This window comes from Talpa europaea (genome assembly GCF_964194135.1).
Source record: "Talpa europaea genome assembly, chromosome: 8".
NCBI lineage: Eukaryota > Metazoa > Chordata > Mammalia > Eulipotyphla > Talpidae > Talpa > Talpa europaea.
In genome coordinates this window covers 70,395,606-70,421,383 of record NC_140075.1, presented here as the reverse complement: position 1 = coordinate 70,421,383, position 25,778 = coordinate 70,395,606, and the positions used below count along the sequence as shown (strand labels likewise).

General features: G+C 40.0%; 1 protein-coding gene across 12 annotated transcripts in view; it reads right to left on the bottom strand.

The window, feature by feature from the left end:
- Window positions 1–25,778, bottom strand: part of NPAS3 (neuronal PAS domain protein 3) — a gene marked incomplete at both ends in the record, with an annotated part of 849,875 nt that overhangs the window by 121,749 nt on the left and 702,348 nt on the right. For all 12 annotated transcript variants that reach the window (XM_084241063.1, XM_084241067.1, XM_084241068.1 and 9 more), the window contains one exon: window positions 309–483. In XM_084241063.1, coding sequence (XP_084097189.1) covers window positions 309–483 — 175 coding nt within the window. The remainder of the gene's footprint in view (window positions 1–308; window positions 484–25,778) is intronic.

Here is a 25,778-nt window from a genome sequence, read left to right as displayed (position 1 = left end):
TAGCCATGGTACAAAAGGAAGAGGGCTTTCCAAATCTCAACCTTTTCCCTCCAGTGATTTGAAAGAGAAACTAGAGGAGCTAGTACCTTCTATATGTATTGTTCCACTGAAATTAGATCTCTGGATTATACCTATTAAAATGTCCCCTTATTTTCAAATCTCTTCCTTATTTAATTACTGCATGGGACTGAAAGCTGCATGGAATTGTTAAATACCGTTAGACCCATTTATAGTCTCTTCACACTTGCGTGCGATCTTTTGGCAAAGGTCCTGCCCGCCAACCCACTTGTTGAGACTGCAATTCCCACCTGGCTCAGGGGTCTCCGATTGGGAGGAGGAAGATGCTGAGCTGGCTCCATCCTCAGCGCTGCCCTGTGAGAGGAGTCCCCGCCCAGGTGGGAGCTTCATGCCCAGCTGCTCTGCCATCTCCACGTGGTCCCCAGGGTGGACATAATCAAAGACACTGCTGCCTGTCAGCTCCACCTAGAGGGAGAAGACAAAGGGTCAGAGAGAAAGGTGTCATGGGCTTTTCCATTTTCAAGTTTAGCATCATCGTGGTGCAGATTCTGAGCAGAAAAGCAAACACATACTGGCCCCAGAAACAGTCTGCTTCTAACTCTTCATTCCCAAGTGCTTACGGATTTTTGAAGTTGCTTTTTTTCCACATGTATTTATCTAGCAATTGTTTAGCCCAGTTTTTTTTCCTCATACGCTGTTGTCTCCATAGAGCCAAAACATTCTGTGAGATGTGGGTGTGTGTGCGCCTCGTGTTCAGCTGTTTTATCCTCACATCATCAAATACTCACATGTTTGGTGTCAACTGGATGATTGAATTTTTTAGTTTTCTTACTGAGAAGTTTGGTTTTCGTTAGAAACAGCAGAAACGGGGGAGGAGTATTCTTCTTAAAATACACAGGTTTCCAAGATGTGCATTTATACATATCAGCCTATTTCTGTGTAAATTTAAATGGGAGAAGTGCTGCTTACAAATAGATGCAAAGGGGTAATATTTTCATTAAATATTACTCATTAGCTCTGTAATCATGGTGAATTTTCCATACAAAAGAGGTCAGTTGGGGTCTGAAGCAGCCTTTTTTTTCTGCTGGTATCAGCTTGTTTTACCTTAAATCTAATAAAATCCAAATCTTGAGGGCTTTAAAAATGTCTTGTTTTGTATAGTCTTTGCATTAGGCTGACTCTAAAGGTAAAGAAGGAAGATCAAGTTGCAGAAAAGGGTCAGCCTGAAATGCAGGCAGTGCTTATTTCAATGCCATTTGGCACGGGCGTGTCAGGGTTGGGTGCTGTGTGAGGGGGCAGACCTTGCCTCTTCTGATGCTGTAATTCTCCCTTCCTGCCAAGAATAGCAATAATGCTCCTAAAAAATGTAGCTGGGCTACAGTTATTATGATGGGGAGAGATGTATCGGTGACAGAGCAAGAGAAAGCTCTTTCCCACATCAGTAATGGGTCTCCCAATCATCTGGAGTTTAAGGTCTTAGAGCATGGAAACTGTCAAATTCAGATTCATAAGTTTCTTGATCAGTCTTTACCTAGGACCCCTTCCTACTTCATTTCCCTTTCCAGCGTATTTTGCAGTCTCCAAATTCTACCCAAGTGCTGGCACTCTTTTTCCTGCCAAGAAGGAAGGCTGGCAGTGGGCAAACTGTCATCGAAAGCATAATACCCAGAGCAATTATTATCCCCAGAACGCCAAGTCCTGGTAAAATGATCACATCTACTCCCAGACACCACTTGATTAAAATTTTAACAGGCTACATCTTCAACATCTCTCAATTAACAGAGGTATTCGCAGAAAAATGGGAGGCTAAATTCAGTTTGGTTAATAGCTCTTCCTGAAAAAAGGGCCTGCATAACTTTTACCGAAAATGAGATACTTTCCCTTTGCTATTAAATTGCCCTCTCCTACTGTATTACCTGACTACTGACTATATCGTTTTACAATAACTATTTCCACCATTTGATATTGTTACAGAGCGTAAATCAGGATTCATAAGTGATCAGTTCCTACCCTCTGGGAGGGAGGGATTACATGGAAATAATCCCTTTAATGTGCGCCTTGCCTCTAAGCATTTCACACAGCAATAAATGGGTAAACTGACTTTGAGCAATTAAGAAATTAAATGAAACTAATAAAATGTGTGTTTTAATATTTCTTAATGGTTATTTTGTTTGGGGATTAGTGAGCAGGCACTCTCATTTTGCATGGAGTCCAACTGCAGCACTTTTGTAAGTCTGTCACTCTTCTCAAACTCTGTATCTTTAATACTGGAATGTGCCTTTTGGCAAAGACCACAGATTGTGATAAGATGACAACATAGGTGGGAGATTGCAAAGATTGTTTAGGGGTGCTGGTTACTGAATATTCATGTAAGCCAGTCTTACGGCAAAGAGGAATAAACCACTATCTTCACAGCCTGATCTGCTTGGATCCCCAAGCGCTTCCTTTCCCTAAAATAATGTCAAGAGTCTCGCACACCCAGAGCAAGAGTAAGTCACACTCTAGCACAGTGAGGACTTCCTCCTGCAGTGACCTTGGGAGATCCTCCACCAAGACCCCAAAGGCTAACGTTGCGTGGACAGGTTGACACTGAGAATGTGCCCCTAACATGGTCTTCATGTTTGCACTGGAGTCAGGCCACATTGTGTAGGGGAAAGCAAGACTCCTTGCAATCACAACCTGGCTTAGCGAGATCAGAATGTTTTGCTCCCCTGCTTATGTGACCTTGGACATTCATTCAGCTTCTCTGTTGTCTATTTTCTATTCTGAAAATAGCTATACTATTGCTCCATAGGACTCTGGGTCATACCACTGTCACACTGTGTTCCCCGTGAACGGCACTTCCTTGACTGCCACTCCCTGGGAATGGTGCAAGGCAGTGACCTGGGATGAGCGTAAGACTTGCTTTCTTCACTGCCTAATTTTGAAACTAGTGAAATCACGAAGGGGAAATAACTGTGTGAACTAGCACTCCCAGATGCTGCTGTGCTCTTTACCTTTTGGTGGATAAGACATACTGGCACATATGCTCATAGGTAACTTGGTGAGGAGTCATCAGGGTTTGTGTGGTCACTCTGGGCATCAGTTTAATCAGCAGGAATGATGTGTGCTTTGTGCCTCAACCAACAATAACAATAGCAGCAGCCACATACATGATGACAGGCGCTTTCTGTAGAACTGTCCTTATAATAATCTTGAACTGCTATGATTATCCCAAATTCAGGTTCCCAATAGAAGAACCTGAATAGTAGAAAAGATCAATGGCAGAGGTAGAATTTGGGTCAAAGCCTGCTTGACCTATCACTTCCTATCAAGTTTGCAGTCAGAGAGGCTGAGCAGGTAACTTTGAGCTCAGCCATCCTTTAAATTTCACTTTTTTTTTTGAGAGAGAAAACAATGAAAACTGTGGAGGCAGGAGGCTGAGGGCAGGCAGTCTTGCTGGTCCCCTGGGCTAAGTATGCATTGCCACTGGATTCTGGCCTAAAGGAGGAGCTAGAGCAGGTGCACTACACTGAAATGGATATGGGGTAGATGGAAGTTTACTATCAACCTTGAGTCATTATCATCTTATCTCCCATTGACATACTACTTTCAACATTTCTTATACCTCTTTTGAGGTATACGATTTTCAAACTAGAAGAGATGTTAATATACCTCTATTTAATAGGTGTAGACTTTACAGTTCTGAGAAGGTAAAATGCTTATTCAAGTTCACCCAGCTCCTTAGTGGTAGAAGCAAGGCTGGACAACCCATTTGGATACTTTTCAGCTTGCCAATTTTCTAACTACTCTTAATCTGATTTTTTTCTCTTAAGAAGACTGACAAGGTAGGCCAGATTAGAACTCACCTGCCACAATTCTGTGCCTCTAAATAGACTGTAGTAACCAAGACTGGGTTGTTGGTTTGTTTTTACTTGATGAACAGATATTATTTCATTTGAACTTGAAGTAGGAAAAATAGAGCTCCAGTTCAGTATTACTAAAGTTAAACAGCTACACCTTGAACACTTAGTTATCTACAACTTTTCCAAAACTTTTGACCACTGAGAAATTGGACTAGTATCTTGTACATAGTGGTGTGTGTTTGTGATAATATAAATGTTTCTTGAATTAATAAGACTGTGTGGGTCTGAGGAAAAAAATTACCTGTGCTTGATTAGGGTAAGATTTTTTAAATATTATTTATATCATTATTAGCACATCATTTACTCTATAACGTGAAGTTACAATATAGCTTCACATTCTATTTATTCCCAAAATGTATTTGTCATGTTCATTGAAAGCTGTGCTGCCTTCTACAGATCCCAACCGAATTTATCTGAGGATAGGACTGTATAAATGCTGGAAAAGAACAGATGTTTAAGGAACTCTAAAATAATAGCGGCATTTTTTCCATGACGGTTTCATCACCTAATCGATGGCAGGACTGTATTTAGTTGCTTGGTTTCCAATTTTCCTACTCCTATGTCCTCATTATCTGAATTTTCACATAGTTTTAGGAATTATTCTAAGCTAAATTTCTATTTATTGATAACTTGAAAGGATGGAGAAATTATTTGATATTGATTACTGGTCACATATCCAAGCATTAATTATGATGTACATAGTGGAAAGGTAGTTTTTCCCCTTCTGATAGTGTTTTCTTCTGATTAGTACAAACTACATTATGCAAGGACAACTTCATTTTATAGTAAACTCAATCACATTATGTGATGGTTTAAAAAAACAACTATGTTTTGCTTACTAAACTGAAGAACCAGACCCAGAGGACATTACATTGTGTCCCCACCATCGAAGGAGACAGTCAGCCTGGATCTTCCAGCCTTGCTAGCTTGGTTAACTTCACTCCGGAGAAATTCCTGTCACATTGTTTAGAATATCAGTAAACAGTATTTTGTTACAACTCCTTTCTCTCTGCCATCCTCTACCGAATGCTACCTTGATAACTCCACGACAAACTAAAGCCAGTAGTGCTATCCCACATGGTCAAGCTAAACCTCAGAGCCTTCCTTCCTCAACTTTATTTCACATTCTGCTAGCTTACATGTAATTTGCACACTAGACACAGCTGATTTGGTAACTCGAAATTTACTGGAAAAATGTAAATATATTATACAGTGGTTTGAGTTGACTTTTCTATGTCAGGTCATTGTACCCTGCTGGCAGATAGGATGGGGGACTAATTTGTCTTTTCATACATCAGGCAAGCATGTCAATAGCCTCTGCGTGACCCCCTGTGGTGAGCAAATACTTTTTAACTATAGCAAAGTACTAACAGTGCAACTCATTGAATTCTGTGCTCCTTTGATTGAAAGGGTTTGGTACAAATGAGGAACAGGCATTAATGTTGCAAGTCATCACACTGAAACAATTTAAGAGGATACTTTTTAAAAGAAAGGCTATAAAGCCTATTTGTTTCTTTCAGAGATATTTCCCTTTGAGCAGTAATACTAGGTTCATTTTTATCACATAAAAGTCATTGGAAACCTGCCATTTCAGGAAGAATTTTCTAAACCTTTTAGAAGTTTTTTTTTTTTTTTTAAAGATTTCTTGATGGCATTGCAATTACTGAGAATATTACTGGCTAACCCCTTTTCCACCAGGCCTTTTGGAGCCAGGCTGCACTCCCACAGGAGATGCCAGCAGCATCAGGAGAGAAGGTCATGTCTGAGATGACTGTGTCAGTGGCAAGTGTCCTGGAAACCTAAGTCCTAGGTTAGACTTTCAGCTCTGCCAAGAGACCCTGACATCCCAGTTAGAAAAGCCTGACCCAGGATAAGATGGAAATTCTTTCTCACATGGCAAGTTAGGATTTGTAGTTTTTGGGGGGTCATATGTATGTTATTGAAGGATAATAAAGTGATAAAAGAATAAAATATAATAAGATGTGATAGCTTGATTAGCATAGGTTTTCTCTGGATTTACTGGTATCTTAATGCCATCTTCATAACTTCCTACGTATTGCAGAGCTCTACTGAATATTTATGAACTGTTTTGACAGAAACTTGATGTTCTTTACTGCTCTGTCTCATTCTATGTATTTGCTGACTTATCTGAAGAAAAACGCATAAAAGCATTGGGTCTTTTACAGAAATATGTGTATAAATTAGTAGAACAAGAAGAAAGGTTTTATATCAGAATGAGGAGGCAGAATGAAAAATCCTTCCAATGTCATCAAATAAGAAAACGAATCCACTCTCTTCTTACAGATATGTTAACAGAGCTTTCCCTTAGAAGAATTTGAGCTTAAAAGATACTGTATCAGTGGAAGTTCCGGCGCCTCCACAAGCGCCGGGGCAGCGTGTGGCGGGCTCTGGCCAGGAGACTCCAGGACCCCGGCAGCTGCCTCTGTCGTCTGTGCTGGACCCCATCGCCGCTCCAGAGCCCTCGCGCGTCTGTGAGAGCAGCGACAATGGACGAATCTCTGGTCACAACCTCAGGAGATTTTTTAAGTGTGATATGAAACCACTGCCATCCATGGAGGGCCTGGAAAGATCTTAGAATGTTGGCAGGTGGCATTTTTAATAACGAATGTCCTATGTCCTTGGGCAGCTTCTAGGAGCAAGGAAGGCAAACAGAATGTATACTGATGGGAGAAGAGACGGTGGTACTAGAAGACACTTACGAGCTAAGAAATATCTGGAGGATATGGAGAGATAAATCACTGCACCTTCCAAGATGATTCTGAACAACCACTCAAACTATTCTTTAATGCCCAGAAATGTATGGTTTCTTCTACTTAATCCATTTCTTGTTTTCTTGAAGAAAACAAGTGCAAAGGATAGACTAAGGTCATGGACTGCAGGTGCTTTGCTGGTTTCTAAATTCCTGCTATGAGTGAGACCATCCAGTGTTTTTCGTCTTCTTTCTGGCTTATTTCGCTGAGCATGATCCCTTCCAGCGCCATCCATGTTGCTGCAAATGGCATGTGTTTGTCTTTTTTGATTGCTGAGTGGTGTTCCATTGTGTGTGTGGACCACATCTTCTTGATCCAATCATCTATTTGGGGGCATTTGGGTTGTTTCCCTATTTTGGCTATTGTAAACAGTGCTGCTATAAACAGGGGTGCGGGTGCCCTTTGGAATTGATGGTTCTATGTCCTTTGGGTAAATACCTAGGACTGGAATTGCTGGATCCTATGGAAGCTCTATGTTTAGTGGGTTGAGGAATCTCCACACAGCTCTCCATAGTGGCTGGACCGGTTTGCACTCCCACCGGCAGTGCAGGAGAGTTCCTTTTTCTCCGCAGCCTCGCCAGCATTTGTTGTTGCTAGTTTTTTAACATGTGCCATTCTCACTGGTGTAGGATGGTGTCTCATGGTGGTTTTGATTTGCATTTCCCTGATTACAAGTGATGTTGAACATTTTTTCATATGCCTGGTGGCCGTTTGCATTTCCTCTTCAGAGAGGTTTCTTTTTGGCTCTTCTGCCCATTTTGTGACTGGGTTATTTACTTTGTTTTTTTGAGTCTCTTCAGCTCGCTAAGAGCATTCATTATTCTATGAGGACATCAGAAGTCTGCATACTTAAATCTCTAGAAACTTCTAAATATTGATTTTACACATGATCATCACCAAAGAAATCTTTCAGGATCAGTACAATCCTGATTACTTTCTGAACTGTGTAGGTTTTTCTTCTGATTCATCAATGAAAAATACTTGTTTTAGAATTCAAAAATCCCCATACTTTGCCCCCTCTTGTTACCGATGAAGACATGGAGGTGCCGCTGAAAGCCATCTTCCCTCAGCACCCAGGGGCCCTAGGAGGAGACAGTGATGATCACTGAGGGAAGGGCAGGGCAGCCGTAGTCTCTTCTGACTTGCTGGAGAAGCAGCTGTCAGTAGTTCTCCTGAAGCCTCCTAATAAAGGTTAAAGGCTCCATTTAACTAAGCCGCTGGCGGGGCCTATCAGGATGGCCTAGGGTTTAGTCTCAACGCTCTCACCGCTGCGGCCTGAGTCAAGGAGCGTGGGAGTTAGCCCCCAGAAGGGGGCATGGAGCTAGAGCGCATGTGGTGCAGCAGAAGGTCTCTTCTCTCTGTGCCTGCTGCTGCTCAGCTATGCTCTGTGCTCCAGATCTCCTCCCTCCCTTGCCCCGCCCCTCCTCCCTTGCCCCGCCCCTCCTCCAGTCTTACTAATAAAATCTGACACCAGAAAAAGATACTGTATCATGTGTTTATTCTATCTTCAGAAATAAACATTTCAACTCCTTTGGGAGTGTGCGCACACGCGCACACACACTTCTCTATAACCCCTCGAGTGTCTGAGTTGAGATTTGCAACCACAGTATCCAACGAGACATACCAGAAAACCAGTTCTGAACTTTGACTAAGAAGTGCTAGAAGGTAATTCTACTCAATATCCTACCTCTCAGAAAGATAACACAAAAAGGTAGGCTCGTGGAGAAAGGGAGCAAAAGAGGAAATGAAGAACAAATTACAGACACTGATTCAAACTTAGGCACAGTTATTTGGAATAGTTGTCTGCCTTTATGACTATGAATTGATCAAACAATAATCAGCACTGATTGCTAAACACTCAAAGGTGTTAGATGGGTCATTACCTAGACTTAGATTCCAATTGGGCATATTTAAATGCTTCTGTAAAAAGTCTCTGTATAAAACAGACAAGCTTCTAAGTCTCCCCCATTTTTTTTCCTGCTTAAGAAATTATATGCTTGGGCCTCCCCGGTGGCGCAGCGGTTGAGCGCTGGGTTGCGAAGCTGCCCGCGGCCCCTGCGGCGCCGGTTCGATCCCCGGCTGCTCCCCGGCCACCGGAGGAGGGTCCCACATGGCGCGCAGACCTCTCCGGCCGCCCACTGCTCCCCTCAGCAGTGTACTTCGGTCCTTCTGCCTGCTCTGCTCCCCGCTCTGGCTCTGGTGGATTCTCTCGTCCTCCCGCGCTTCTGACTGTACCCAGTGCATGTATAAACAAAACAAACAAACAAACCAGCAAACAAATAAATAAAGCATGCCTCTATTTAAAAAAAAAAAAGAAATTATATGCTTTATTTCATTTTTTAAAATTGTAATCATGGTTCAGGTATTTCTCCATCACCACACATTATGGAAGCAGTGGTTTTAGAATAATTTTGATATTTCAACATCATTTTCTTTTCATTAAGAGATGCCATGTCAAAAGAGAAGCTAGAGCCTTAATAGTAAGGGGACATTACATGACAGGAATGAGCCCAGGGATTTGTGAAAGTGACTAAATCTAGAAATTTTAAAACATTGCTTTACAAAGTTACTGTAGTTTTGAAGTTTTAAAGTATCTGTAGGGCAGGAAAGGCCAACTTTTTTAGTATTTATCACAGTGCTAGGAAGGAAAAAAGGATGCAACTGGAGGTTACATTACAGTTAAAAAGTGAAATGATGCCAAGAAAGCAGCAGTAACAATCTTAAACATAAGTGAAGTCAATCTCCCTTCTCTGAAGATCAAATGAATAGTAAGATGTCACTTTCAAAGCTTCTTCATTACCTTGGTAGTAAGGAGACCAATCAACATAAAATACTTGATATTGGCATAGTTAATCCATTATCCTCAAATTTTACATGGTTCAATATTTGTCATTTAAATCTGGATGCACACTGAGATGCATGTTAAGCATAGCCAGACTTCAGTAGCAACACATCTCAATTTGGTTTAATTGCTTTTGTTCTCATAGTAAGTTTTGTCCTCCTCCTCTTCCTTTTGGTCATGTGAACAAAAAATGGAAAATACTTGTAGGTTAAGGCTGAAATTTAAATCTTTCCCTGATTGTGAATATCTTTTATTTCAAGGAATGGTAACTGAATGAGGAGATCAGTAATAATTATGGGGTTGATCTATCCAGTTTTTGAAAGTTACACAGGGTATTTTATTCCATTCACAGTAAGCCAATATGGATTATATGACTGAAATGTTGGGGTATGTTTAATACACACATATAGTAATGGACACAAATACTAATAAAGTCCACACAAATAATTCAATCAATCATTCCTGGTTGTGCTTAAAGGGGCTGCTCTATGATGGAAGATTAGCAATGTCAGCCCTAACCAGGAGCTAAGTCAAATATTTAAGAGATACTGTTGAAAGAAAAACAAAACAAAATTAATAAACCCAAAGGTAAATTGGCTGTATACCTTGAGATCTTTACGTTTAAGAAAAAGGAGACAAAGAGGATGGGGGGGAACTTCTTCAATGGACATTTTGACTTCTCAAATTGGAGCATTTCATCAATGCCATAGCTGCTGTACTTGACACAACTGGCTCTCCTCCCCCATGTCATGGGAGGTACCTTGAAATAGCTCACCAAAAAAACCCACAAGGGGTGAGAAAATATTTTAGTAGAAATGGGTAGTTTGCTCCTATCAAGAAATTAGGTTGGGAGTTAATAACCCAATGCTGTGATGAATTACTGGCCTCCTAGAACTTTACCTGTTTATATGTTTTATCATGTCCTAGGAACTTCCTGAAAGCCATGTGGACATCACAGATCTACTGTATAATTTATTCCCAGTGAATTACCATAAGAAAAAAGTCTAATGCACTTCTATTTTATTTTTGCTGTTGTAACTACCAACTGCAGTAGTGTTTGAGGTTATTTTCTATGAAGCAAGTCAATACCGTGAGCACTCTCTAGGTGCTATTTTAAAGGAATAAGTTAAATTCACAACTGCTTAATAACAGACTGTGAGTTAGTCTTGTTAGAATAGGGAATGTAAATAGAACTGGCAAGTAGAGAAAACGAGTCAAAAGAAATGACTCATTTCAGAGGGTATAAGCGGCAATGTGTTTCTGAAGCTATTTAGGGGCTGGGGGAAGAGCAAATCCTTTAGGAATCTGATAAATTCTATGTTCTGTCTCAACAGAAAAAATGCTCTGATAATATACATATAATTTGGCTTTTTATTTCAGACACCCCTGCAGCTTATCCATGAAAATTCTCTAGAGCTATATTGTTCAATATGGCAGCCATGTGTGGCTATTGAGCACATGAGCATTTTATATTTTAAAATATAAAGTAATATACTTCCAGCACAGAAACTAAAAGAAAGCAAAATATTATATTTTATATTGATTATATATTAAAATTTCCTCATTTGTTTTTCATTTCTAAAATGTGGCTGCTAGAAAATTTCAACTTCCATATGTAGTTTCTAATAAATTTCTATTGGACAGGACTGCTTTAGAACCATAGAATCCCTGTAGGAGGATGTGAGGCATTTGAATACCATAATGTCATGAGATGACATTAAAAGGAAGAGGTATGAGAGAATAAAGCAAGAAATATAGGAGAATGTCTATAGAATAAAAGGACTGGGTTCTTAGATTTAACCTACAATTCACTTACAGAATTTTAGACAGATATTTATCAATAATTTGTTCTCCATCAGAGACTGAATTTGGATTGTGGGGCTAAAACAGAAACATTAAAAATCAGCACCTGTACCCAAGTTGGCTTTATTCCTCTTTAGAGAAATGTGATAAACATAAAGCTAAGTATATAACAGCATAACGTAATCAATGATTAGTTTCGGATATGAATGTTCTAATGTACTCCCTCCCTCTCAAATTTCTCAAGATCCCTTGAGGATTTCCTTAAACCGTAGACTCATGGGTTACCAGAGATGCTGGCTCCACAGATGTGGTGTTGAGGCCAAGAGTCTGTGATTTTAAGAAGGTTTTAGATGATCCTATGATTTCTCATCCATGGACTACCCTGAGTAGCTGCTGTGGATGAGTCTAGAGGTAGCTATGAACCACAAGTGTCTGAGAAGTCAGTGCCCAAGCTGGTTTCATATGGACAAAGTGGGAGAAAGAACAGGTGGCTTTGATGAAAGATGAGAGTGATCCAAAACACAAGGGGCTTCTAACTACGCTGCAAGTAATAAGGCAGGTGTGGTGGGTTCCACTACTTCTGGTTATGTAGGACTTTGGGAAAGTATTAGGTAAAGCCTCAATAAACACTAGGTGATTGATTTTGACTCTAGGGAGATGGATCTATGTTAGTTTTCCCTAAAACATTCCCCACCACCCCTTAAAATATGGACGCACAGCTTCAATGAATCACTTATATAGAATCTCAAATCTTGTCTTTCTTCTCAAATCTACATCTCAGAGACAATTATCTCCAACAGACTTAGCCTGAAATAATTGTCACACTTGGAGTTAACTTTTTGTACATCATATTGAAGCCATGGATCAAGGATTCTCATCTCATTTGTGCCCAAATCTGGCACACTCAAATTATGGGGAAGCACAAAACACCCATGCATGGTACAGTTTTTAATCAAGTCCCTTCTCCATTTTACTTGACCGTGAACCTGGCAGCAGAAATTACCCAACTTCTAGCATAGGCAGAAAGACCTCAAGATTAGGAGAGAGTGCTTACTGTTAGACAACCAAAATACTTTAAGGTGTGTGATCAATTACCCTAACACCAGACACTTTGACTATTTACACATTTCCATGTCAACTAGAGATCGTGGTAGGGCTGAAGACATTTCCAAAGTATTGCTCCAGGTTGTGAACCAACAAGCACTCAGAATAAGCACTATTTCCATAAGAGAAGCTTTGGTATGTTAGAAATTGGTGAGATAAATCCCCTGCAGGGTGGCACTTTACTGATTTTAACTAAATTTACCAATTAATTTGATAAGCTTTACATAGTTATCAAAATCTTCTAGTTTTACCATACCCTATCAGTTTTGCTTTAAAAATCAATAGAAGGACAGATACTATATTGGTTAAGAAAGGTTGGGGGGTGGGTGGGAAGAGAGTGGTGAAAACTTATCAAAAGTAAAATTGGATTAAGAGTCAATCAAAATCCAACTGTGAATTTATCATTTCAATGAATTTCAATGAATGGTTTAAAATCTGTTTGAAATCTATTTGAAAATGAATATGTAATAATATAGACATATCTCCTTTTCAAAGCCAGTATTGTCAGATGTATTCTGAGCATTATAATTCATGAACAGAGTAGATGACTATTTGAAAAGTATTAAAATGAGCTGACTTTTCAATACAAGTGTCTTCACAATAAGTTTTTCTATTCTGGGCAATTCAGAAATGTAGACAATTGTGCTAGAAAAATAATATGTATTGTAATATTCATTGTACAGTAGTAGTGTAGTAAGTGGCAATTCTGGACATTACAAGAGACACAAGGATTATTTTCTGTGATTGCACAGAGAATACTTGGATTTCTTGTGAAGGTTTTGCATTGGAAATGAGATTCATCAGTCTGAACGGGGCAGGGTTAGAGCCCTTAGCAACATGCTTATTTTGTAGAAGGTCACTCAATAATAACTTCCTCTGCCCTCCAAGCTTATTAAGACTGACTGGCATATATTAATGAAAACACCTGATTCTCCAACCATAAAACCCAGACAAAGACTTTATTTTAATATTAAGGAAGGAACCCTTAATTAGCAGGGTTTCAAAAATGTCAGCTTCTTCTATTAGCTGTTCTGGTCCATCAAAGCCATAATCCCTACTGTCAAATTTCATCACATGATAGACAGTTTGCTGGCTGTTTTTTTTTTTTTTCTTTAACTGATCATACTGACTGAAGCTTTTTAAAAAATTTTTATTTTGCTATCACATTTAACAACTTATTGTGCATTTGCCTGTTACACTCTTGATTTTACCGCTTTCAAAGAGTCTTAGCACATGTCAACTGAAAAGGAGGGGGGAGGACATTGCAGAAACACAAGTCTTACGTGTGAATACATATTTATTCCAGGCATATGATTAAGGATTCTTGGAAGACCTGGACTTGCTTATATTGATTGCCTTCATGAGTTGTCTGTGTCCTGAAAACACAGACAAATAAAAACAATCTCATAGATGATTTCCCATTTTTTGATGTGTCAACAAGAAGGGGGCAATATCTGAAGAGGAACCCAGGATTTTAAAGATAAATATGTGTCACCATTAACCATTAACATACCTGCCTGTTGCAAGGAATTCATTAAACATCTATGGCTTTGCATTGCTGGTCAGGAGACAGAGAAAAGGACTTACTGAGCAGGACAGAATAAATGCATAGCTCAAAGTATTTGTGGCTAAATCTGATCCAAAATGTTTAGCGCTGATTAAATCCTTTGGCAAATTTAAAATTTCATGCTGTCTATCCCAAGAGAAATACAAAACACACACATAAAAATCAAAATAAGAATGACTCAAGAATTTCATGGGCAACTTTTGTGATGCCTCGACTGCAGCTCGCTCTTTATCCATAAAAGAATATGAACGCCTCAAGGGCAACAGTTTCAGTTTTTAGGAATGAGTTATGACAAATAAAACCTGGAGAATGAACTCATGGAGATGGCTTGGACTTGGCAGACTTAACTGCCAGAGGCTGGTGAGCTCATATCCTTTCTCTTTAATGAGAATCAGGGACTTATCAGAGAACACTGTTTTCTTAGTCTACCCATTGGGTATCACTGAAGCAATGGCCAAACTACGTCCATTTTTCTTAGCAACCAGGCATTTATTTCCCCCCCTTTTTCCTTAAATATTTTTTCCTCCTAGACTCCAAGCCAGAAAAGGCTATCCCTTTTGTAATTTCACACATCTTTTACTTATTTCATCAATGTGAAACAACAACCTCTCTGAGCTTCAAGAGAACTGCCTGGGAGAAACCTGGGGTGATCTCAAATCCCCAAACAAAACATTAAGGATTTTTTTTTAGTTGAAGTTCACTCACTCTTTTATGCCTGGGAAGACTTTTTTCTCCCATTGACCATTTCTTTAACTTTCTCAACATCTATTCTCTTGTCTTAACAATTCTACATAACCAAAGACAAAAAACAAAGCCAGATAATCTCAATTTCAAGTCACTAATGAGTAATTATGGCTCCAATGCTTTTTCTTTTTCCTTCTTAGATGAAATAGATATTGTTGAAGGTGAGTTTTCTGGTAACCTATCAGTTGAATTTATAGCCAGCCTATTTCTTACTATCTAATGGCTATGGGTGACTGTCCACAATTACTATTAAGTCTCTTGTTCTAATTTTAACTGCATCATTTAGAAATGAAGTCCTATATTTGAATCTGATGAGTTCTTACCTTTGCTGCTGAACATTTAAAAGGGTGCCTCACAGGATAGCTACATACGGTGGTATATTACTTGGACTAGAAACATTAGGTTAGGTATTTGGGATTATCATACATGGTTTTATAGTTAATGATAGAGGCAAAGGTGACTATGTTTAGGGAGGTTTTCTATGGCTTAGTTTTGCATGTCCCTAATGGAAAATATTGGTTATAATGTGGATTCTAGTGGTGACCTGGGATTGAAACCACTACCTGTGCTGGGCAAATCACCCTTAACTATAAAATACAGATAATATTGGTTTTTCTACTTTACCACCTTTCCTACTTTAATTGTCAAAATTAATGTATGCAATGTGCCAAGCAAAGCATAGGGCATATATCAAGTGATCGCTGAGTAAAACTATTTACTATAAACTTCCCAAGGGCAGAAGTCATATCTGTCTAATTCATGTTACAACTCCTGGTACCTTATAGGTGTTCCATATATATTAATCAAAGAATGAATTTGAACACGTGAATAATAAATGATATTATAATTTGTTGAGAAATGAGCTGATTTAGAAGGGTTTGTTTAAAGTGTTTGAGGTCCCAGAGTTATATGTTGGCTTATTGATTATGCTTACCCATTCATTTAATTAGCAGAAACCCCATGCTTGGGCTATCAGATCTGATCTCCTGGAACTTAACAGCCCAAAGTGTGTCACAACCATCAGAAACTCAACAAAGTCAAGTGGGCTTGATACAGAAACAAATTAACTATAGTAAGTGGATATGATCACAAGATTCATGTTGAATACAAAGATAGCTATCTTTAGTATCCCTCTCCAATTTCTCCCTAACTTTGCAGAGAACTTGGGAGGGGGAGTCACAGGTTCTGAGCTCACTTGTGGGATCCAATTTGAGGAGACCCTGAGATAAATCTTAGTTATTTCACTACCACATTCACTGGTCTTTCAAAAAGGGTTAACTTGAAAAACAGCATTTTGTTGTTAAAAACAGCATGAGAACTATAGTCCTAGGGATCTCACACAATAGTACCTCAGGGTAATAGTGTATCAAAGTTTTTTAAAAAGAAGAGCCTGAAAACAAATCTCTATCTGACCCCTCCCTCATCACCACTAATTTTGGGACGAGGGTGAACAAGTCACTATCTTTCTGGTCTCTCCATTTACCTTGACAAGACAATCTGCCTTCTTATGATGATGCAGGAGAATAAGTTAGAAAATACCCATAAAATATCCTTAAGTCCATCAAAACTTCACCATTTAAACAATGTCTATTTACATGGGTGGAACCACCAAAAGAAAGTGACAGAGGAAACTCACATGGGACTTGATGACTTTTCAAGTTGAGGAACAAGAAAGTAGTGGGGGTGGTATCCCAAAAAATCAATACCTAAGGTTTGCAGGAACTTCAAGGAACAAGCAGTTGTAGTGAGAGGCAATGGTTAGAAAAGCCAGCATTTCTGTCACCTCCTGAAGTCAATTTACCATCCTCATCTGGAAGGGAATGTACCCCCTTGATTGAGATGTACCCTCAACCTCACCCCCCAACTGTAAAGGTTACACTATTATCTTTTTACACAATGCACATAACTAATGCTCTAAGATTTGGATAATTTTAAGTAACAAAATATATTTGTGGGACTATTTTTGTGATGAGCAGCTAGAAAAGTTCTGAGTCACCAGGAACAGGGCCCGGGAAAGGATTACTGTAGAGACCAATGCCAGTCTGGAAAGGACTTGTTCTAGGAACTGAATACTCTTCTACTGAGCTACTTGTATATTTACAGGGAAACCTTTTTAGGACCCAGGCTTGCTATATGGGATGATATCTTTAGCTTCCTACATACCTAGCACGGTGCTCACTGAGTGTTGATTTGACTCAACTGATGCTTTCAGAGTGCCTTCTTGGGTCCTTGTTGCCTCTCTGGAAACCTGAGTGGTTATTGTTAGTCAGATGGAAAAACTAAAATGCTGAATGAGGGGGCCATGCCACAGTTTCACAGCTGCAGAACCAGGCTCAGAAAGCAATCAATTCTGTCTCACATTCCAGTGTTTTTCTGAGAAACTGCTTTGAGAAGAGGCAGGGTTATTTGTTGACTGCGTGTCAATGTCTGTGTGTCCCTGAGAGATGATTTAACTTTTTAAGCCTCTATTTTCTCACTATGAAATGGAGATTTTGCTACTTATTCAGGGTTGTTGAGAGAATGAAATGATATGAGTAATGTGCTTAGTCTATAGTAAGTGATTAATAAACGGTAGCTATAACAACCACTATGATTACCTGTGCTCGCTCTTCTACTCAAAATCAGACTTGATAAGAGAAACTAAAACAAGCTACACAGCACAGTACTTGTTTTCCAGTTATTTAGAAAATCCCCAAACTGTTCATCTTATGTTTTCAATGTATCTTAAATGCAATCCTCTTCAAGTATATCTACTTGTGAAAAGTCTGATTAAACAGAATCTGATATGCTTACTTTTCACCTCATTAGTACATCAGTATGAACAGAGACAAAGAGGGAGCAAGCTTAGAAATGTAGCTGGGGCAGTAACCATCAGTGAGAAAACCCACGATGTCAGAATGTAGACTTCATTCTTTGGAACTGTTGCCATAATTTACTTACACTGAAGTGATAGAAAATAGGATGCAATACTTAGTGTTAGATAGATAGAAGACTGTATGAAAACTGCATGACTTAAACTGAACTTTGTGGTCTTTTAAGACCATGTGATGAAATGCCAAGACTTGCTACACTGGAGATACATGAGGAGGGTTAGCTAGGGACTTTTCCCAGCATAGCGCTCTTCTAAAAAGATGACTGCTGTAAAAAGCAAACAAGAACAAAGCAAGAACTAAATGGAAAAGGATTCTCCTTTTTTTTTTTTTTTTGAGTTTCCTGCATCCTTTTGCATGGCTGACTTAACGGCCCTAGTTCTAATGGTATTTGTACAATTTCTAGTAACATGCACACAGCTCTCTTCTCACTTTGTCACATATTTTGGTTTCATATATTCAGACACAGATATTTTAAATGTGCTGCTAAGTGTTTATGTGAGTTTTTTTCTACTAGCTGGCAGGTTATGCATCTACCCTGTTTTGTAAACGATTTCTGGAAACCATGGGCATACTTGGATTTATCAGGGGGAAAGCAAAAGAATTGAGATGACTTATGAAAAATGAACTAGGAAAGTTATAAGGAAAACAACTGTGCCATTTTTACTTTATGCTTTTTTTTAGCCTGAGCAGGTCTAAGGATCTATTTGGGAGAATTCAGGGTTGAAAGTGTGTCGTGCAGATGGCTAAGACAGTTGGATTCCAGTAAGCTGGGTTGGGTTCCCTGTAAGCTTTGAGACTAACTCACTATGTGAGTGTAGAGGATTATTTATTTTCTCTAGGTTCAGTATTTTAATGTAGAAAAGGAAGACACAGTTACAAATATGGCATACCTACTCTGCCTTTTTGAACATTATCTTTCTCATCTTTAAAATGGAGCTAATCCATCTTGCTAGATGTTTGGTAGACTGAGATTATACATGTAAATCATCCACAGCAGTGGCCAGAAGGGCATATATGCTAGAGTTCTAGTTTTTCTCCCTTCTCCCATTTTAAGTCTCTACCAAGTTAGAATACTTTGGAATAATCTGAGACATGTGCTAACCTTCATTAGCGTTGTTAACAAATAAGACTATTATTGCAATGGATATGCCTGGCATCCATTTCCTGTGACCTGACTCATGGTTTTTAGAATCGAGGGTCAAATTGACTCATTTCCCCAGTTCTAAAAGAAGCCCCATATTTGAATTCTTCTAAATCAATAATTGGCTGGTCAGCGGCCTGGTACATACACATGTATTTTCGATAGCAAATGGTTTATATTTTTTAAACTTAAAGACAGGTAATATCTAAAAAAGTTTAAATGCCCCTTATTATTATAATGTGTATTTACTTAGAGCTGCAAACCCAAATCTTGGAAATGGTGATAATAACCCTAACTCTCCCCCACCCCCAACCATTTGAAAAAGGTTATAACCTAACAGGCCTAACTTTTGATCTTAGAGAACGAACTGAAATTTGTCTAAAATACAAGGAAGACTTTGTTAACACTGGCAAATTCAGGGCCAGCATAGCAGAATTAATACAATGTCAATTTTTCTTTGTGTCTCTAACAGTTTCCTATTATCCTGATAAGTGGGTAGCCATTTCACTTTTTATTGATATAGCTGTGAAAAAGAATTAGATTTCAACACTTATGTAACTGAGATTAATTGATTGATTAGATTATTAATTAAATATTCCATTAAATTTTCTTTTGAAAAAAAAAATGGCTTAAGATTGTGGATTCCCTAAGGTTTTTTTCCCTAACCCATGGAAGAATAAACAAGGAAATGCATAACTAAACATTGTATCTTATCTTTGAGAGATAATTAAGCAAGCAGATGTATTGCTATGTAGAGAATTTACTCACTGCTGGCTGACTGTCTTACTACTTTATCCTCTCTCAGTGCAAGGTAAACAGACTTTTCTCCTTTGTGGACAAATAAGAGAAATCAGGGAGATGCTAGGAAAATTATTTGGGTATCACTGCAGTGGGCACATCTATCTCTATACAATAACCAGGCTGCTGTGGTTGGGAATAAAACAGTTTACCTAAAACTTCCAATCATGCAGTGTTTCAGGGATCTGTGGAAAAATAAAAACAGCAAGTGGCCTTTCAGGTAACCCATAATTAAAAGCAATTTTGAGCTGTCTTTTCAGGGAACCTACCCAGGGGAAGTATTTGCTACCTGTTTGACCTTCACGATTGTGAGTCCTTGGCAGTGTCAACGACCCTCTGAACTGAATTCAAAACTAATCTCTGACAGAAAAAGAGAAACAGAATTCATGCAAATCATATTAATTCCAACATTTCCCCAGTGAGCTGGGTATAAACTACAGCCTAATTAAATATTTTTTAACGATGTGAGTAATTTTTGCCAAGGGGCGGATTCAGGGGAAAATTTAATATGAGATCACAAAAGCTGTTCCCAGCGTTGATTCTGTAAATTAATGACTATCTGCCTTATGATAAAAACATGCTGCCAAGAATGAAAATGAAGTCGGCAAAGCTTGCTCTATTTGTCCAACAACCAAATATACAGACTGCAAAACTTTAAAGGCAATGGGAAATTTCCATTGTGTTTGTGTGATAGACTCAGGATAAAGATGCACCAAGCTGACAACCCAATAACCAGCTTTATGGCACCGCCAGCAATATGGGGCCATTTGTAAGGCGTTGTCGCTATGGTCCAGAGACATATTTGAAAGCAGCTTAGTTAGTTAAGAAATTATATGCAACTTGTTTCCAAAGGAGATTCAAGGTGGCTCACAATACGAAGCACACACAACTCTCAAGCCAAAAAGGAAGGTCAGAAAGATATCAAGGGCAAGTACTCAATTACTTGGTACAAATGTTGCCGGCATTACAGCTCTATGGATTCCTTCCTCAGACTGACCATTTCCACACCCATCTTGATCCTCAGGGCAGTTCATTCTAGAAACCCGAATTGGATTGCTGTCCAAGGTCATGGGGGTGAAAAATGGCAGTGAATACAGCAAACCAGGGGATGATGTCAACACAGCCCTGGGCAGCCCACTGCATCTAAATCTATAAATGGCAGTGGACAAAAGGTGATCTGGTAGATAAGCCTTTTCTTGTCTGCTTAGGTCCAATTTGAGAATGGAGCTTCCCTTTGCTTTCAGACTCTTGTTTTAGGAAGCATTTTGACATGAAAAGAAAAAAAAGCAGCTTGGCATATGTTGCAGAAAAGGAGGGCATGGTGCCTGAATGAAAGCCAGGGAAAAGTCCCTCAGCTCACTTTGCTTTGTGAGGGCAACCCGCTTCTAATGACTCCTGTAGTTAACACCCAGAAGTTGCCGGCGGTCCCCCGTGACAGATGACTTGGGTTCTGCTGGCCCCTGGTCATCAGGCCAGCCCATTGCAAGGGTTTTAGGAGCTATATTTATTTAAATTTCTGTCGGTGCCCAGCGATGGAGATTGAATTTACAGTCTTTCAATTAGAAGGTCATCTGTGCTAACTAGTGCACCACTGCCTCATTATAATCATAAAATTAGTGAGAAAAGACTGGCATGAATAATATGGAAACGCTGGTTTCAAAGGTGAAAAGGTGCTATTTCCTCGGGTGACAGCAGAAGAGAATGCTACGGCATGCTCTTGATCAGTAAATATTCCCTTTCAGAGCAAAGAGAAGCCCTTGAAACCCATTACAAAGAGATATAAGGCTGGTAAGATAAATTTATGAGCATACATTCAAATACTCAGTGACTATCCTTATAGAGATGTTTCCTATTGATGCAAATTAAATACAGATAAAAGTCGCTTGCACATCTCCAAGGCTTAGCTTTTACTGTGTAACCGTATTTGTCAAAAATCTGAATTGATCATTAGTGAACAGTTCATAGTAAAACGAGAGCAACGCAGGCGGGCTGCGGGTGGTGGCACATAGCCGGTTGTCCAGGTTGTGGGCTGTGTGCCCAACCTTACCACCTTGAAACTGTGAAGTGGCTGTTACCAACAGAATCACTGGGTGCTACTCAATTAGTATTTTTGTGCACTAGAAAATGCTGTTTTTTAAAATGTAGACAAAGTAAAATAAAATCATCCAAAGCAACTCACTCCACAATTCAAAAAGAGGGAAAAATACCCATTTCTAGCTGTTTTCTCATCTAATCTTTACCTTGTGAGAAGGGGGTATTGGTATCTCTGACTTATGGATGAGGCAGTAGAAGTTGAGGCAAAGGACACAATTCTCTTAACTTGAAATTGGGAATAAATGACAGGCTCTGCTAGAGCCCTGGATCTGACCTCAAGGGCCATACCCCTTTCTTGACAGAATTTGTATTCTGAGTCTGTTCTATTAATTGAGATAGTGCTTATTTTAAGTACATTTCAATTTCTTTTACCTGGAGAGAGATTCTTGAGGGACTTTCTTAATAAAAAATGTAACAACTTAAGGAATTGGATCCAAGGAGAAAAGAATGACTAAGCTCTGAATTCAATAGCTACTCCTTGGCCATCCAGCCAAGGAAGGTGCATCCTCCGGTGTGTGCTGTGACCAGGATGAATGAGTCGGCTCTCTGCTCTCGGAGAAGTGGTCCTGTGGCCAACTAACCAAGGCATAGCAGCATGCAGGAACCCCAACAGAGGGGAAATGCAGTGGCGTAAGGATGAAGGGAGCATGGCGTGGAGTAGGGCTCTGAATTAGTGCAGAAAGGAGAGCAACAAAACACAACAGTCTAAGTTATGGAAGATACAATGGTTTCTGCACAGGGCCTCACGGTCAAGGTCAGAAAGAAGCTGAGAGGTGGTTTAGACCTGTCTGCTCAAAAAGAGGAGGGAGTAATGGTGGTCTCTGGTGTGTTCCTTCCTTTGCATTCGACCTCTGCTTTTCCCGTTCTCCTTCCTAGCTTTGCTTGCTCCCCTTTCCCCTCTCATCTCAGTGCAGGTGGCTGGCATCCTCAGCCTTGCTTAAAAGCTGTTGGCTCTGACCTGATATTGCTCCTGCAGGAACAAGGACCAAGTCCTCTCCAGGGATGCAGAGGCACGGACCTTGCACCAAGGAGCCAGCATGAAATACAGGGAGGAAAGAAAGGAGATTTTCTCCAGTTTCATTCCCCCTGGAAGGGACATGTCATTTAGAAGCAGCAGCAGCAACAGCATGAGGGGATTTCTTTTTTATTTTTTCCTGCAGCCTAAGTGCAAGGGCCTTGCAGAGGGCTGTGCTCAGAGGCGGGGAAGATCAGAGGTGAAAGCGATGAATAATGTGCACGTGGAACAGTGACAGATCACTTGTAACAAATGCAGGATGACCCTCCAAAGCTCGGAGTGCAGCAGAGCCTCCCTCTAATTAAAGATAATCCAGAATTACCATGCTTAATTATTTTCAGAGGTTTCTTTGAGGTGGGTTTTTTCTTGGTCTCAGTTGAGGAAAGGGGCATCTCTAACCACGAAGGGCAAAGGCTGATTTACATCAGGAAACAAACTTTAGATAGGCTCTGTTTGCCCCACCAGGCCTGCAGCACAGCCAACATCATCTCACCGTGCAGGTCAATATTCGATGGATTGGCTTCACACACCATCTTCCTACCTGCAAGACCTGTGTCTTCTTCCAATCAGCCAGTGCTGTTAAAATATGTAAGATTTTCTTGGCTTTTTAAAAAAGCTTTATTTATGCATACAAGAACTGGAGCGCAGGCCAGAGATGTGGTGGGTGAGAGGATTCCCCAGAGAGAGTGGGGAGCAGAACAGACCGATATACACTGCTGAGGGGAGCAGTGGGTGAGACAGGAGAGGTCTGCTGTGCCATGTGGGTAGCTCCCTGGCTGGGGATGGAACTCATGCTGCAGTGGCTGCTGATAGCTTGATAGCACTGTCTTTAACCCCTGCGCCACCAGGGAGTCCCCTTCTTTGTTTTGTTTATGGTTTTCTCAAAATGAGGTCTAAAGATCGGCACGTCTATGTTAAAAGTATGCCTCTGGTCCTTTCTACAGAACCCAAACAGGCTATCCTGGCAGCGAGAAAGGGAATCTGCATTTTAAACAACAACCCCAGGGTAGTTTCTACATTACTGACGGAAGATCATAGGTGGAGTGGCTCCAGCTTTGTCAGACAAGTCATTTGTCAAAAATTTCTCCTCTGGCTCCCACTGTCCACACCACCGCCAAGCTGTACCAGCTAAATTCCTCTGTCTGCCCTCAGGCCACCTCGCACATCTCACGTCCATGCTCATCCCCAACATAATGTCTTTTCCTTTCCTGCATGTGGGTCTTAGATGATTGTGATTCATTTTGTTTGACCCTAGACCCTGTCCTGCTGTCCCCACTTCTTTATTATTCCTTCTACCTAACACTGGCATGGCAATCCTTTATCTATCTTCTGGCTTACCACAGAATTTGTTAATTTCAGCTTAGTTTTACCACCTCATAAAGTTTTCTTCACACAGGGGCTAAAATAATAGGCTTCAAATTACGTCCAATAAAATACCAACTTTCAATGGAGTTTATAAAATAGTCCTTTGGTCACGATGTATAATAACGTAAGTGTCTGTATGTCTATCCAGCTGCCTGAGACAGGATGGCATCTTTTATACTTTGGCACTAGCACCATATTGTTGGCCTTTCAGATGTATTAGATCAGAATGTGAATGGGTTTCAGCCCGGTGCAAACCTCTATGGCATGAATGTGCTGATTTTTGATGTCAGTTTCTCTTGAGCTAGTTCTATCAGTTGGCAGGGCGAGACCATCTTTTCCAGGTGAGAACATCTGGCCAGATGCTCTAAGTGCCATGTTTTGGTTAAACACCCTCGTATGTGGACAACTGAGACCACAAGTGTGTTTTACACAGGCGTTAACTGTCCACTACCTCCAGGACAAGGGGTGAGCAGAGAGAGATGTTCCTCGAGACAAGCTAAATATTTTGTACAGTGGGGTTGCCATTTCAGTGAATACAAAACCTATAGGTCATTGCCTGTTCCTCTGGGGGTGGAAACAAAGCGAGCACATCTTTGATTAGCATGATTCCAATTTGAGCTACTCCCTAATTTAAACTTCTTGGGATCCTGGTAATTTGCCAGGATGAGTTTCTCGAAAGGGAGAAACTATGGAAAGGACAGTCAAAATTACCCATTGTTGAGCTGGAATCCTAGGGGCAGCACCAGGCCATCCCCATGCTCCTCAGCACCAGTGCTGTGTTGACAAAGTAAATTCAGAGTGAAGGCAATTGAGATTATAGAGACTTCAATTTATGATGATGGATGGTGAGGTTAGATGAATGTGCCTTGGTCAAATGGTCACTAAGAAGGAAAGCAAGATAACTGTCTCCTCATACATGCAAGACAGATCCGAGGGCATCACTTCCCTCCTGATCCTGGCTTTATACAAGAGCTAGGATGAGCTCAAATCTGTACCAATCCAGGAGACAGGATCACTTTGTGCTCTTCCCGTAAATCTAACGATGGCACCTTATCAGCCTGTACAATGTATGATTTAGACTCACTTGAATTATATGAATTGCATCTTCAAAATGTTTTTAGCCCCATGTTTTCTTAGATATCCATAAGGCCTTCCTTCCCTAACAAACATGTGAAGTGGCACGTGCATAAGTTATTTTAAAAAATCTATCCAATTAGAAGAATGTATCCTATTTGTGTGTGGTGTTCTTTGGACCTAAGCATTCAAGGGACCTCGCATCTACTTGTCGCAATTTGCAATTTGATGACTTAGATTCACAACAGAAAGTCAGTAACACTCATAACATTAGCTTCAGTTCTCCTGGTTAGCAGACAAATTTAGTTCCGCAAGCATGCTTCCTGGTACAGCAAAAGGATATGACAGGCTTCCAGTCTGTTTCCTTCCCTTCTCTACACAGTCCTAAGCCTTTTTTATAACCTGGGGGCAAAATAAAACTGAGGGCTGAGAGAGAAGAAAGGGTGGCAAGGGAGGTTAAATAGGTTATCATCAAGGAATGGTCTTCAGTGACTATAAATTAACAAACCCATCTTTCTTCTGAAGGTGGAAAAATATTTTTGAAGGTAATGTCAAAGAGGGGTTACCAAAATGCTTGTAATGGGATTGCTGTTTGAATGATTATGTTTTTACAGATTTATACATGCTTATCTGAGTACGTAAGTTCTAGAACTTTTAAAAAATA